At 38.7% G+C, this 14,171-nt stretch overlaps 3 protein-coding genes across 3 annotated transcripts; 1 reads left to right on the top strand and 2 right to left on the bottom strand.

The window, feature by feature from the left end:
- Positions 1-2,499: 2,499 nt before the first annotated feature.
- On the top strand, positions 2,500-3,551 carry LOC101309007 (F-box/kelch-repeat protein At3g06240-like). The gene is made up of 2 exons (XM_004288923.1): positions 2,500-2,664; positions 2,715-3,551. The coding sequence occupies exons 1-2, from the start codon at positions 2,500-2,502 to the stop codon at positions 3,549-3,551; spliced, it is 1,002 nt and encodes a 333-aa protein (XP_004288971.1).
- Positions 3,552-4,375: 824 nt separating this feature from the next.
- LOC101309294 (thermospermine synthase ACAULIS5-like) lies at positions 4,376-6,770 on the bottom strand. Its single transcript, XM_004288924.1, has 10 exons — positions 6,556-6,770; positions 6,404-6,470; positions 6,184-6,278; positions 5,975-6,077; positions 5,747-5,835; positions 5,386-5,542; positions 5,211-5,286; positions 5,059-5,117; positions 4,831-4,967; positions 4,376-4,675 (listed from the first exon to the last, which is right to left on the bottom strand). The coding sequence occupies exons 1-10, from the start codon at positions 6,768-6,770 to the stop codon at positions 4,582-4,584; spliced, it is 1,092 nt and encodes a 363-aa protein (XP_004288972.1). The 3' UTR covers positions 4,376-4,581.
- A 580-nt stretch (positions 6,771-7,350) lies between these two features.
- On the bottom strand, positions 7,351-9,917 carry LOC101313835 (40S ribosomal protein S3-3-like). Its single transcript, XM_004287565.1, has 5 exons — positions 9,779-9,917; positions 9,369-9,688; positions 8,198-8,252; positions 7,974-8,105; positions 7,351-7,872 (listed from the first exon to the last, which is right to left on the bottom strand). Exons 1-5 carry the CDS (start codon positions 9,812-9,814, stop codon positions 7,666-7,668), a joined length of 750 nt encoding a protein of 249 aa, XP_004287613.1. The 5' UTR covers positions 9,815-9,917; the 3' UTR covers positions 7,351-7,665.
- Between the last annotated feature and the right edge of the window lie 4,254 nt (positions 9,918-14,171).

Genomic DNA, 14,171 nt, shown 5'->3' on the forward strand with positions numbered 1-14,171 from the left:
CTCTCTCTCTCTCTCTCTCTCTCTCTCTCTCTCTCTCTCTCTCTCTCTCTCTCTCTCTCTCTCTCTCTCTCTCTCTCTCTCTCTCTCTCTATATATGAGTAACATAAAGTTTCAGCACAACACTATCTAATATTTGCAGAAGCATTTCACCTCTATCATATATAAATGTTTTAGAAAATAACATGGAGCAATTACAGATCTTGTGTATGATGGCATGGTACAGAACTTACAAGAGACGAGTACGTAAGAGTTTCAAGAAGGATTTTGTCATTTAGAGCATAAGAAAGGGATCAGAAGTTCAGACCACTAGGCATGAACAGAGAATGAGAGACATATCTACTGAGACTCTAAATTATTGATCAAATAGATGCTAGAAGAAATGAGGGTTTTGCCTTTTTTTTGTAACTAAAAATCATATAAAGAAGACTCTGAAAAGAGTTGAAGACTCTTTAGTTTTAGAGTTTTTTATTTAATAAAAAAAATTATATGGATCAATAAGATGTTAACGCGTGGCAAAAGTTTTGTGTCTCGGGCCTGAACGGGCTTTCGGTGCAGGACCGAGCCTGAACCGAACTGAAAGTCAACGGGCTGGTCTATGGCCCGAACCAAACTTCTCTCAATTTGGACCAGCCCGATAGGGACCGATAGGGCTTTTTTCAGTTTTTCTGGGTTTTTGGGCCCAAACGCTCAGCCTTACATAAACCCCTAAACCCCAACTCTCCCTTCCAGACTGAAATTTAGGGCAAATCACTAAGAGAGCAAAACCCAACAATGGTTGAATATCTACCTGAAGAAGTGGGAATAGTTCACTTCGCTTGCTTGCTAAATAGCCACAAGTTTTACAAGACATTTACATGATTGCCATGGAGGGAAACTATTAGTGTAATAATATCAAAAGTTAAGGTTACTTTGGAATTTGAGTCTGTTTTTTTTAAAAAAAATCATTAAATAACTTACACACCTTACATATGTCGTGAGGTTTGAACTCATAACCTTAAACTCTTTAACCAACTCCGTGTCTTTGTTGATTTCTATAAGAAGATTGAGAGCATGATGAGGTGGCGTAAACAATGTGGCTGACAAAGGAGCCCGGGGTAAGGCACTTATTAACAGGCTTGCCATAGGCAAAAGTCACGATGGCATTCTGGTATTTAAATCGAACTACTCATGGCAAAATGGGATTATGACAATAACCGTCCCGATTGCGAGCGTCGTTTCCAAAGGTTTGGCGAACACAATTACAATGTGGTGGTAAGCTCGCTTAATTTTCAGTGGTTCTCAGGTTGTCCTCGTTAAACCCACTTTTAATCAATACCCTCGCACATGGATTCATATTTAGTCTATCTTTTACGTCACCAAAATAATGTCACCACAATACAAAAATCGATAATACATAACAGGTTACAAGTTTTTGCCCTCGTTGCATCATTTTACTCACCTCAACACCTTTATTTGAAACTTTAATTTATTTTCTTTACACAACAAGAAAATAACGTTGACACTACATCACATAATCAGAAAACGCACTACATTAATATCAGCAACCACCTCGATGAATTGGGAGTTGGAGCTGGTTAGAGTAACAACACATTGTGTTTTTTGATTATGTGATATAACGTTTATGTTATCACCTTATCGAACCATTAACGGCACATCACAAGATCAAAAACACGATGCGTTGTCACCATACCGAACCTCTAATCTCCATTTACGATTTTCACCAACCCCCGAACCATCTTTGTTCGGAAGATAAGATAATGTGGGAGCCCTTTTAATGAGAACTCTTAAGTTGATGATTTTTCGCCTATCATATTTTTCGATCTTATATCCACATCTTGACCGTTGAGTTTATAGGTATTTATGAGTATATCATTTATGCAAATTTTTAGCCATATTGAAAATTGTAAAGGCATTCATAAGTGTGATTTACCAATTATGAATTTGAACGATTCATGCTTAACAGATTTGGTTTGTCTATTAATTTGATCTAGTTTGTTACATTAACGATCACCAATTTAGCTGAAAATTTTTAAAAATGATATACTCATATAGACCTAAAAACTGAATGAATAAGATGTCAAAATGTGATCGAAAAATAAATTTTTTTAACCATAAATCGAAAGCCTTCAACTAATATCATCGTAGAGATCCTGGTTGCAACTTTACACCATCCACCAAAACCCCCACCATTCACCCCAACGGCCCAACCCAAAAAATCTAAGTATGTAAGTAATAAAGTAAACAAGGAGGGGTCACATCGAAACATATCTCCAAAGTCCCAAGTCCCAAATTCCAACTCCATCTCATGTCTCCCGGAACCAGAAACCAACCACTTCTCTTCATAAACCCCAACTCTCCCTTCCAGACAGAAATTTAGGGCAAATCACTGAGAGAGCAAAGCCCAACAATGGCTGAATATCTACCCGAAGAAGTAGTAGAACAAATCCTTCACTGCTTGCCCCCAAAAGCTATAGTCAAATGCACCCTGGTCTCCAAATCATGGATGTCTCTGGTCAAAAGCACCGACTTCATTCACACCCACCTCCGCCGCACTGTCCAAACCAACCACCGTCACAGGCCACCACCTCCGTCTCCTCCGCTCAGTCGACGTGGAGCAAAACCACCGTGACTTGTTCTCCTTGCATTGGGAAAGCCCTGATTTCGGTGAGTACACTCAGCTCGAAAGCCCTTTCCGTTTTATTACAAATGATAAGGAGAAGACTATTCCTAGAGTTGATGTCGATGATGTGGTTGGAACTTATAATGGCCTCATATGCCTAGCTGATTATGGTTTTTTGTGCCTCATTTGGAACCCATCTATAAGAAAGTGTGTGGTTTTGCCTAGAACAACTGCTACCAAGAAGAAGGATTTGACTAGGGTGATCAAAAGTTTCGGGTTTGGGTACGATTCTAAGAACAAGGATTACAAGGTTTTGAGGATTTTGAGTGATGGTTTTCGTGAGTTTGAGGTCTACTCCTTGGCTAGAGGGACCTGGAAGAGCCTTGGTGATGTTCCTGTAGATTTTATGCCTTTTCATTTTGGTGTTAGTCTTGAAGAGAGACATGTTTGTGTCAATGATGCTCTGCAGTGGTTGGTTCTGCGGCGGCAGAAGAACAAGGACAATGCCATTGTTTGTTTTGATCTGCAGGGCGAGACGTTTACTGAGATGGCGGTGCCGGATGGTTTGAGGAGGGAGTTGTGCTATGTTTCGAAGTATAGGGAGTGGCTAGCATTGATCAGGTGTAAAATTGTAGGACAAGATCCGACTAGTTCTGGTTTTTTCATGTGGGTCATGAATGAGTATGGTGTTGAGGAATCATGGACTATGTTGTTCAATGTGCGTCTGGTGGGATTTACATATGAGCCGCTTAGTTTGACAACGAATGGGGAGGTGGTGCTCAAGAGGGATTTTGGTGACGAGCCGATTTGGGTGGATCTTAATAGGAATTATGCTAAAGGTTTTGGAATGAAAGGATATAGGTACTGCTTCCTGGATTGTTTTGTAGAGAGCATTGTTTTACTTGGCCAATCCAATGCTATTTCCTATTGAGCTGCTAGTTTTATGAGATGTAGTGTCTTTTGCTCCATCTTCTTGATGCTAATCTGAAATCAAATGGTTTTAACATTAGGGGATCCCTCAGCATTGCCTCTTTGCTGCTGGATTATGGCACATTTGGAAGCGGTGATGGAAGTTCACTGATTGTTCTTGTTTCCAAAAGCCAATGTGGCTTCATAATCTCATAGTTCTGGTTGCTAGAGACTATTTCAAGCTAACAGGGTGTTCAATTCTCTGGCATTCAAGGCACATTGTGCATTCTAGTTGGCAGTTCAAGTCTAGTACCGTAGTAATATGTGCTTGAGGTGTGTGATAAGCAATGTTGTGGTCTATGGTGAAGTGCTTTTCTACTGAGCTTGGTGATGGTCAGGTGGTAGAAGCTGTAATTTAGGGTCGGTTGAAGAAATTGAAATGGTTTAGAATACTACTGCAAAGTTTCTAAGGGGAGATTTATTCTTGCTTGGCTATTAGGAAAGGTAAGGCTTAAAGCATACCCTGCACTCTTGATGGACCTGAAGAAGCTAAAACTAGAGATGTTGCTAGCTAGGTGTTATTTTTGGCCTTTGAGCCTCTATAAGAAAAATATATACTTAACTAAGAGTTTAGTGGAATTCAAAGTTAAAATTGGCGTTTATCTCTCCTTCAAGTATGTACTTCGTTGTAAGTTTAAAGATGATGCAAAAATTCCCTTTTCAAATTTCTCAAAATTTTGATGATTAATTTGATCTGGTTTTGCTCTATCGGTTTGCTTCTGAAGTACTAGGGAGTAGGGATTAGTCCGCTACCGGAATAATGGCAACGCAACATAGTAAAAACATCTATTGAAAGCTGAGCGCTTACTTCATAAACATAAGTCTCACATTAAAGCCAATGATATCTCTGAAAGCTTAAACTAGTTCCAAATTTATATGCAGACCAAAATAAAAGAGCAGAAGAGCTATTGGTTTTACATCTTACCCACACACTTTTATTCTTATCACTGGCATTGTTTCTAATAGCAGCATATTGCACATTTAGACCTCAATCACGCCTTGTGCAGTTGTGCATCATCAGTGAGCCCATGTCCATAGCAGAACTTTGTAGTTTCTTCAGTGAAGACATTAGTTTCCTCCATAAGTCTGCATCACAACAAAAGAAGCTAACTTCAGTATTAGGAATCCTGCATACACAAGTGCATGCATAATGATTGAAGATAAAGTATCGAAATGTTTTCACATTCGAAGAAATGAGTAACACTAGTTGAATAACTTGTTGTGAATAAATCTGTACTTACGATGCGAAGATCGTCTTGTTAACCACAGTCGATGAGACAATGAATGCACCATCTAAATACAGCAGCTCGCCTTGGATTCGTTCCTGAATCCTGCTATCTAGTTGTGCAGCATCCAGTTTGAGTGGCTGATTTGAAGCCTGTCCATTTCAGATAACAGAAACGAGCTTTTAAACGGCATCCGGGTAGTTAAGGTCATGGTAGCTGGTTGCTTAATCTGTTTCTACTTACCACAACCCATCCACATGAATCCGCATAAGATGGCACATGAGCTGTGTACGCAAACACATCTGCAGAAAGTAATATATAGGTATCAATGGGATACTTTTGAAGACATTAATTTGGAGAATCTGAATGAAAATGACTTTATTAGTAATGCATACATTTGAACACATGTTTTACAGTGTTGTATATTGAGGTGAAGATATCCTTGTGAGAAAGCATTCCCGCTGGACCAGCCTGTATCATAAGCACATTGTAACATAAATTTTATCACTAATCATATTCATATATGATTATTCACATTTGGGAATGTAATTTCAATAATATAAGACTTACTTGAGTGACAAAGATGCCATTGTCTTTGAGGTGAGGTTTTATGACTTGCTCATAGAATCGTTTGGTGTAAAGATCATTGCATGGGCCTCCCTCAATTGGGTCTGTTACGTCCCCCACAATCACATCAAACCTCTCTTCAGTTTTCTCCAACTCAGCCCTTTATTCAATCTCAACAATTAGCTATGGTTCAGTTCAGTTTATATCTATATGAAGCATATAAACAATTTAGTGCAGCAAGAACCAATACTCAAGAAAGCATAGATATCATAGAAGATCAGAATGGTTATAATTATATGTCGTCAAGTGTCTCATAATGAGATTTCAGACAAGATTAAGCACAACCAAAATTACTACTACTCACTTAGCATCATTGAAAACAAGTTGAAGCCTATTATCAGAAAACGCCTCGTGATTTGCTTCTAAATGTACGCGGCAAAAATTGACAACCACCTGCATATGGAGAAAGAGTAATCAGCTAAAGAACAGCGCTATATGCTACATAACAGCAAAGTTCCTCAGATACATTGCTGATGTTAAGCCTATTTGAAGATCAAGTCTACTGAGTACTGACCATATGTATAGTTCATACCTCATCTATATCACACATGATAACTTTCTCCACACCTTTGTGCTTCAGTGCCTCCCTGGCTGTAGACCCTTCACCACCTCCCATTATGAATATGGTTTTGGGGCTGAAATTACCAATTACTGATTAGAACAAAGATAGATGAAAACGAAAGCAAAAAGATCAAAAATAATTAAGGTAACTAAAGAGAGAGTTGAGAAATGAGATGATACTTTTCATGTAGCAAAAGAGCAGGATGAACCAAGGACTCATGGTATATAAATTCATCTTTTTCAGCACTCTGCAGCCTTCCATCAATCACCAGAACCTAAAACACCAAAGGAAAAATGTGGATGAACCAAAATCTGTGTACTTGTGAATATGTGACACTCATACAGAGATAGAGATAGAGAGAGAGAGAGAGAAAAAAAGAGATGGAAAGGGAGAGAGAACCTTGCCAAAGCGTTTCGAGTCTAGAAGAGCAGCATCTTGAAACTGGCTTGTTCCTTTGTGCAACACCCTAAAACAAACCACAAATGAATAGGGTAAACATGTCACAGAGATTGTGGGGAAATATTTTTGAATATTTCACTAGCTTAGGGTACCTATTCAAGGCAAAAGACCATTTGAGATCAGCTTCGAGCTGCTCTTCAAACCATTCTTCACCGTTTTGGTCCTGCTGGTCACCATTCTCATCATCTTGGGGAATATCATCATCCTGATCATGATCACTCTCGGAGAAGTAGATATGCTCATCAACGTTCAGGGGAGGCTGGTCATCCTCAAGCGGAACCTGAGGCGGAGGAGAATAGAAGGCCATGACAGCAGCACACAGAAACGACCACAGTGGTGATGATGTGATGGTGAACAAACTTTTGAGTACAGTAGTATGAACAATGTGAGTGACAGTGACTAACTGAATAGCTCTGTCTGTATATAGAGCAATGAAGCGTTACGTAGTATAAAGTGCCATTCATGCTTGCTTTGGGGATAAGACTGAATGGTTTTGTTTTTACTTTTTACGCATTGATGAATTTACCGGGCCAACCAAGGGTGATTCAGAAGTGTAGCAAAGACAATACTGCATGAACGCTTCGTGTTCAGGTCAAATGAGTCGAGGGCCCACCTTTTTGGAGGTCTTATCCTCCTCTTAGTTAAATTCTTTGAATTAACCACGATTTACTTCTGAAATTGAATTGTTCATGACACGATGTTGTTTTTGAATCTAATTTGGTAGATTATGTTTTGAATCTAATCGTTCATCTTGTGACTACGTGACGCACACGATATAGTCACAAACAAGCTGAAATTTTACGAAGACGACATTTTGAGTATCGAATACCGTGGGTTCTGAAAGTTGTGTTTTACATGAATAATGTGTCAAATTTTTCAAAGATACATGACTCAACTTCGTCAAGACTTGAGAGTAGCTACTAGACTGATACTGATTTGAGAATATGATTCTGATAAGTCATAAAACAGTACAAGTGAAAAACTAAAAATTCATAAAAATCCTTAAAATTAAGAAACATATTTTAAATAAAGTATCAAGTATGAAACAATTCAAGATAAAGGATCCGCCCCATCTTTGCAGTACACAAAATTTGCCAAAGGAAACAATAAAACTAGAACAACCAAGTCTGAGGCTAAAGTTTTGACCAAAAATATAAGAGCCTGAAGCTAAAGTTATGAACTTGCGTAACCCAGAACATTTCTTAAGCCACTGGGAGGGCTGGCATGGCTGGAATGTCAATATCAGTTGGGGCCAAAAGAGGCGCTGCTTCAATTTCTGGTGCCCGCCTGACATACTCATCATCCTTTGGTTGGTGGATTGTAACCAGATCAGGTAGAGGAGTCATGGGTCCTTGCTTGCCCTTGGGATCCCAGTCGAGCATAATCTTGACCTTGATACCAAGAACACCCTGCAGACAAACACACGTGTCAGACGACATTATAACAGCAAGACAAGCAATTGTCACCGAATAATGGTGAAGGAAATGAGATCCAGGAGAAGGGGACAAACCTGTCTGAGGAGAACATGTCTCACAGCTGAGTCAATGTACTCATTCACTGGCTGACCAGAAGAAATCATGTAGCCATCCTTGAACTTCATGGCCTTGGCTCTCTGTGCCCTCAGCTTTCCACTAACAATCACCTGTAATTGTACCAATGAGAATTCAAATGTTAGTATTCAATTTTCATCCAATACTGTATCACAATATAAAAAACAGTCTGATTCAAACCCACCTCACAACCCTTTGCGCCACTTTCCATGACAAATCTTAAAACACCATAGCAAGCCCTGAAAGAAGCAAATGTGGTGTGTCAAAACACCTGGTCAACAACTAACATAGAGCAAGACAGAACTAGTAATGCTGTCAATAATTAGGAAAGCTTTTCAATACCCAAGTTATGAGACAAAGAGAGACGTTACTTTAAATATTCAATTCAGAAACAATAGATATATTTTCAGATTTAAGAACACATATAAAGGGGTTTAAAGCATGTACATTCCCTACAGTTGCTGCATGAAAACAATTAAGCCTCACGAAGAATACCGCATAGAAGATGTCAATCAGTTTTGTCATCTTCCGACACAAAGTTGATAGGAAGTAACCAATTCGCTTTGTAGATGACATAAAATACACCAGAACATAAGAGAAAATCATTCTCCAATCACTTTTAACAGGTTGAAACTTCTGAATTTAGAGTTACCATAAAATTAAACACATGGCAAAGTATGTTATACATAACTATGTACCCTCCCAGAGGTAACTAAATGAAAACAAGCCTATTTCATAAAAAAAAATCAAGGAGGACGTCAATCTATTTCATCATCTTCCGACACAAAAGTGGTAGTAAACGACCAACCCTGCTTTGTAGATGACTCACAAAAACATCAAACCTCACTTCAATACATACACCATATAAACCCAAATCAAGTTTTTTTTAATAATGTGAGCCAACAACAAGTTATTGAAATCATGGTAAACTAACCCTAGTCCCAAAATAAATACTACTTAAATGTACACCAAGTGGCACGGCAATGAACTTCAAAACAGAACACTAAATAGTATCCTACAACCTTGCATAGAAAAAGCATATATTTGAACGTGTGCCCTCCCTACCACTTCATGAAAACAAGGACATCTCACAACGATATTGGCATGGAGGTTCAAAATCAATTACGATCCGAAATCAATTTCGTCAACTTCCGACACAGAGTTGGTAGCAAAAACACCAATCTGCTTTGTAGATGACATATAGCCACATCTAACAGGCAATCCAAAACAATATCAAACCAATTCGTCTAAAAACTCTCAACACCACATGTCATAAACCATTCAGAACCAAATATATGATTACTATCAAATCGAAAGCACTAAAAGATCACTGCAATACTAATCGCATCGTATACCTGCGAACAGGTAGGCCTCCGAGAAGCTTGTATCGGAGAGACTCAGCCTGAGCAGTAGAGCAAAGTCCTCTGTTGGCGACCTTCTCAGCATAAAGCTCGACACCTTTCTCAGGGAACTTGAACCTCTTCTGCACAACTGAGGTCAGCTCCCTAATCCTCCTCCCCTTCTCTCCGAGCACGTTTTGAGTCCTGGTAGCCCTGATTATGATCTCAGTGCGCATCGGCGTAACCCTAACCTCAGCGCCGGAGTAGCCGTCTTCGGCGAGCTCCCTCATCAGAAGCTCGTTGAGCTCGGCGAAGAAAACGCCGTCAGCGACGAACTGAGGAACACAGAAACGAAACAGAGATAACGATTCAGATCAAAACTCAGATCGATTTTCATACTGTGGGGGAGAAGAGAGGGGGCTTACCTTTCGCTTCTTGCTCATTTGTGTAGCCGTCGCCATTTTCGAGATTGAGAAGCTGCAGAGAGCGAGATCTGAAATGTGGTGGCGGTAGCTCTGCAAACCCTAGCGCTTTGGTTTTGTGAGCAGCTGGGGATGTAAAGGATATACAGCTAGGGTTTATATGTGTAGGTGGACAAGGTTCGACGGTGGTGATTGGTTTAGTGGACGGATGAGATTTGGTCTGGTTTGTCTTTTTGTTTTGGACTTGGGCCTCAGGGTTTATTAGGTTTTCTGTCTTGGGCCTCAGAATTTGGTTAGTATCGGGAGCATAACCCAGAAAGTATGTAAGTTAATGGACTTTGGGTAAATTGTAATGGGCTGTGTAATTTTACTCCCACTCCACCTGTGAAGTTGGACCCAAGTCAGTTCATGTGTCGCTTCAAGAGAACACATTGGTTTATGATCAAATTCAAAAGGAGAACTCTTTTCCTTACCTTTCACAAAGTGCTGACATTGATGATGCATTTAGATACTACACCAAGTTTCAATACTTACAAATTTGTTATCGACGAAACTGTTAGTGCACGTTTGACACTGAGGACTGTATTTCTTTGTTTTGTAAGATTGTCATAGACTCATGTGGGTTACCTTGAGTTGTACTAATATTGACCATTGTTTGGTGTTGCACGAGATTAGAGAGTAGTTTGATTGGTTTATGATTTAGAAGCAATGTGTTATCTAACGATGATCAATCTGAGTACCTACTGTCACACCATCTAAGGAGGCCATAATGAAAACAATGTGTTATGTAAGCTCATTTACATACCCAGTGACACTAAACATGATTTTAACCAAATTGAACTCCTTATATATAGTCCCAGTAAACAAAATGAAACTCGCACGCTAACTTATTTTGCTTGTCTAATTGAGACAAATACTCTTTCTCAACTTCATCTACTTCAATCCCTCATGGACTATAAACAGAATCATACATAAACACAAACTTATGTCTTACTCTGAACACCCTTTAAAATTGGTTACCTACCCTCTAGAGGCCTATGAACATCTCATATTTTAGATCATCACACAAAGAATGTGACACTCCCCGTAAAAAATTGGGTCTCACACACTTTTTGAGACCTAGGGCGCAATGCTCCAAAAACACACAATTACTTTGCCTACAAAAATGAGGGGGGGAAAGTGGGTTGTGATCATCATCATCATTGGTAGTGTTACAATGGCAGAATAAGTATGGGCGTGAATTATATGATTACCTAATTGGGTCATATTAACTTAACAAATAGTGCAGAAGCCTATAGAATCAGATTTATAGTCTCTAATTAAAAATAGCCAAAACTAGACATGACAACCTTTCCAACCTGTTTGCTTGAAATTTAAGGGACACAAGAATGGGGCGAAGAAGAAAGTAGATTCCCTCACTGCACATGATGTAAGTATTTTCTAGCAGCAACATGTATAATTTGTCTGGCCTGGTTTTAGTGACCAATTATATATCTGATCTTCCTCTAGCCCTTAATGATTTGATTAGCCTTCTTACCCTATAAATCAAGCACTGTATTAATTAAATGAGATCATGGTCTTAGTAGGTAGTCTATGATTTGTTTAAATTTGATGCACTAGACTAAAAGCTGGATTAGTTTGTTAATTACAAATTAGTAGTCCAGCATTGTTGGGTGGCCAGCTCGTATTGGGGGAGATTTCGACGGTGTGATCAAAGAATGTGACTGATTTTGATCACAAGGACGAGGTTCCATCTTTGTTGGTGTTGTTTTCATGGGTTTGCTGTCATTAGCATGCTAAATCTGTGATTAGTTGAGAAAGGTGTCTCAAGTTTAGTTTTTAATTAGAATGGGATGTGATATTATAAACGCCCAAATCTGATGTAGATGTGTACCCTTGCGCATTGGTGGAGGAGACCAGGTTAGGTTCGTATTAAGATGACATAAGCTCGCCTTAATTGTTACAATACCAATATGGTCACCGTGACACGATATAGATGATAATATGTTTAATTACATAGATTTTTAGTTCGGAATATCTTATTTGTTAAGTTGCCCGCAATCTATTAATGTTTGTTAAAATGAAGTAATCAACAATGACATTCAATTGATTGAAATAAAGACTATTGTATACAAGAAAAGTAGAACCATGAACACGATAGTGCATTGTGGTGTTGGAATTTTGTGTCTTGATTTAAACCGATATTGTGAAAAGAAAAGGCTTCATATAGGTGAAGAAATGTAACACAATCAATGTAAGTCAATGATTTCCTCCTAATGGTAATTAGTCCCTTTCGGATAAAACTCACACTTGTCTTTACCATATGTTGTTAACAAGCTTCTTAAAGGCCCCGTCTAGGGTTTAGGCTGTAACAAGTTGCCTCGTTTTTCTTCGAGGCCTTTGTGCTAGGTTGTGGGCAATTAGGCGGCTGCCTAAACGCCACTTATGCCACCTAGACACAGCCTAACTCGCCTAGGCTACTAAGTTTTCCGGTTAATTTGTTGTCTTTTTGTGGTGGGGTTGATATTGTGGGGAGCATGAGAGTATAAAAGTGAATGATGTGTTTAAAATTAGAATTGTATAAAGAAGTTATGCTAAATTTTGGATAAATTTATCCTATAAATGAATCTCATAAGATTTATGTTGAATAATTTATCCATATTTGACCATTTTCAAGTATTTAAGTACATAAAATATATATTTTTAATTAATAAATCTTTAAAAAAACAAATCGCCTATACCTCGTTTGTCCAGGCTTTTGCCTGCGGGTTACCGCCAGCCTATCGCTTAGCGCCTTTTAGAACATTGGTTGTTAAATACAGATAATATGGATATTAAATGGTACCACTAAGAGTAACCATGTGAATTTCGTTGTCGAAAAAGTTAGGCACTCAATAACTTTCTTTTGAAAGAGAGTTATGGAAGCTTGATTTTCTATATTTGCACAATTATGCACTACAAGCTCAAATAACATAAACTCGATTTGGAACGATTACCTTCCTAAAAAATGTTAAGCACCTTATGCGTCCGACATGAACATGTTCAAAATTGATAGGGCAATGAAGAACAATAAGACCTAATTTATGTTAGTAGTTAGTAAGTACAATCCCACTTTACACTTCTCTGCCTAACTGGTGATTGCAAAATCTGCAACCAGGTGAGAGCATGATCACTTTGAACCTACTTTTTCCAGTCCCGTAGCACACACACACCCAAACGTGGCCTATACAAAAGCTTCTGAATTCTGAAACCATTTGGCCCCGAGCAGATCACAGTCGAATAGTACTGGCTTGAATCCAAGCCAATGTATCCAACATATATTGCATACTGGTCCAAATTTGTAGATAGGAATCATAGCAGGATTGGATAGCAATGGCATCATCACTCTCTCCAAGTCTCGACGAATATTCAAACCATTCCCAGCTATCACTCGTGTTTGGGTCCCTCTATCTATCCCAAGATCAGGAAATTAGGTTTGCAACATAACAAAGATGGGTCCATCAACAGAGACTCATACTCAATCAGAGAATGAGAGAGTGAGAGATCATGATCATGATCATGCCAAGGAATCATTACAACTTGAAGATATTCATAAAGGGCCCATTTATTGCTTAAAGGGTACTAATAATGCTAGCGAAAGAGTTGAGTCGATCCACCGATAAACAAAGATTAGTATGACACGTTAAGATATACGACATACATGGGAGCAAATTTGCTCCCCACCCAAACTTACCCACCCTCATACCCACCCTTCTATATGGATGCCAAGTGTCTTATCCTCTAATCACCTTAACCATGGTTAACTACATGGGTTTATAAATTATATTATCTTCTAACTCTAATTCTTTTCTTTTTCCTTTCCCTCTTTTTCTAAACAAAATACTCAAACCTAACAAATTTAGGACTCCTCATATTTTGAGGAGCATCTCTAGTGTCGGTGTTATCAACTCAAAGTCATATTCACGTCGGATCCATTCACGTCTGGGTTCTTCCTCCTTCTCATATCTCTTCCCTTTTGGTTTCTCTTGTAAGTATGAAGCTCTGTTAATCTTTCATGTTTTTGTTCTTCTCCTTCTGGTAATTGTGAATTTCTGATAAAGTCTATTGATCAGAACCCATCGTCTTATGCATAGCAGTGGACTGTGAGGTTGAATCACTTTCATGATCATGTCTTGTGAGGTTACAATCTGACAAGGTATATATGATGCTATCAATTTTTTTTCATGAATAAGCCAATTTCCCTCTCATTGAATTTAAGATGCATCAGTTTGGCTTTGGCAGTTCTCATGAATGAGCCAATTTCCCTTTCCTGAATGCTACTGCAAATTTTAATATGTACTTAGTGTTATTATGTTCAATGTCAATAGTTGGTTACTGCAAATTTCTATAGTGATGT

This window comes from Fragaria vesca, linkage group LG1 (assembly GCF_000184155.1).
Source record: "Fragaria vesca subsp. vesca linkage group LG1, FraVesHawaii_1.0, whole genome shotgun sequence".
In the NCBI taxonomy this organism is placed as follows: domain Eukaryota; kingdom Viridiplantae; phylum Streptophyta; class Magnoliopsida; order Rosales; family Rosaceae; genus Fragaria; species Fragaria vesca.

Excerpts from the sequence above, each read along its gene's own strand:
- LOC101309007 (XM_004288923.1), top strand. The coding sequence starts at position 2,500 with ATGGATGTCTCTGGTCAAAAGCACCGACTTCATTCACACCCACCTCCG. Across the intron at positions 2,665-2,714 it reads TTGGGAAAGCCCTGATTTCG|GAGAAGACTATTCCTAGAGT; the intron begins GTGAGTACACTC and ends ACAAATGATAAG.
- LOC101309294 (XM_004288924.1), bottom strand. The coding sequence starts at position 6,770 with ATGGCCTTCTATTCTCCTCCGCCTCAGGTTCCGCTTGAGGATGACCAG. Across the intron at positions 6,279-6,403 it reads ACTCGAAACGCTTTGGCAAG|GTTCTGGTGATTGATGGAAG; the intron begins GTTCTCTCTCCC and ends TTGGTGTTTTAG. Across the intron at positions 5,287-5,385 it reads ATGGCATCTTTGTCACTCAA|GCTGGTCCAGCGGGAATGCT; the intron begins GTAAGTCTTATA and ends CTTATGATACAG.
- LOC101313835 (XM_004287565.1), bottom strand. The coding sequence starts at position 9,814 with ATGGCGACGGCTACACAAATGAGCAAGAAGCGAAAG. Across the intron at positions 8,253-9,368 it reads GGAGGCCTACCTGTTCGCAG|GGCTTGCTATGGTGTTTTAA; the intron begins GTATACGATGCG and ends TGCTTCTTTCAG. Across the intron at positions 7,873-7,973 it reads GACATGTTCTCCTCAGACAG|GGTGTTCTTGGTATCAAGGT; the intron begins GTTTGTCCCCTT and ends GTTTGTCTGCAG.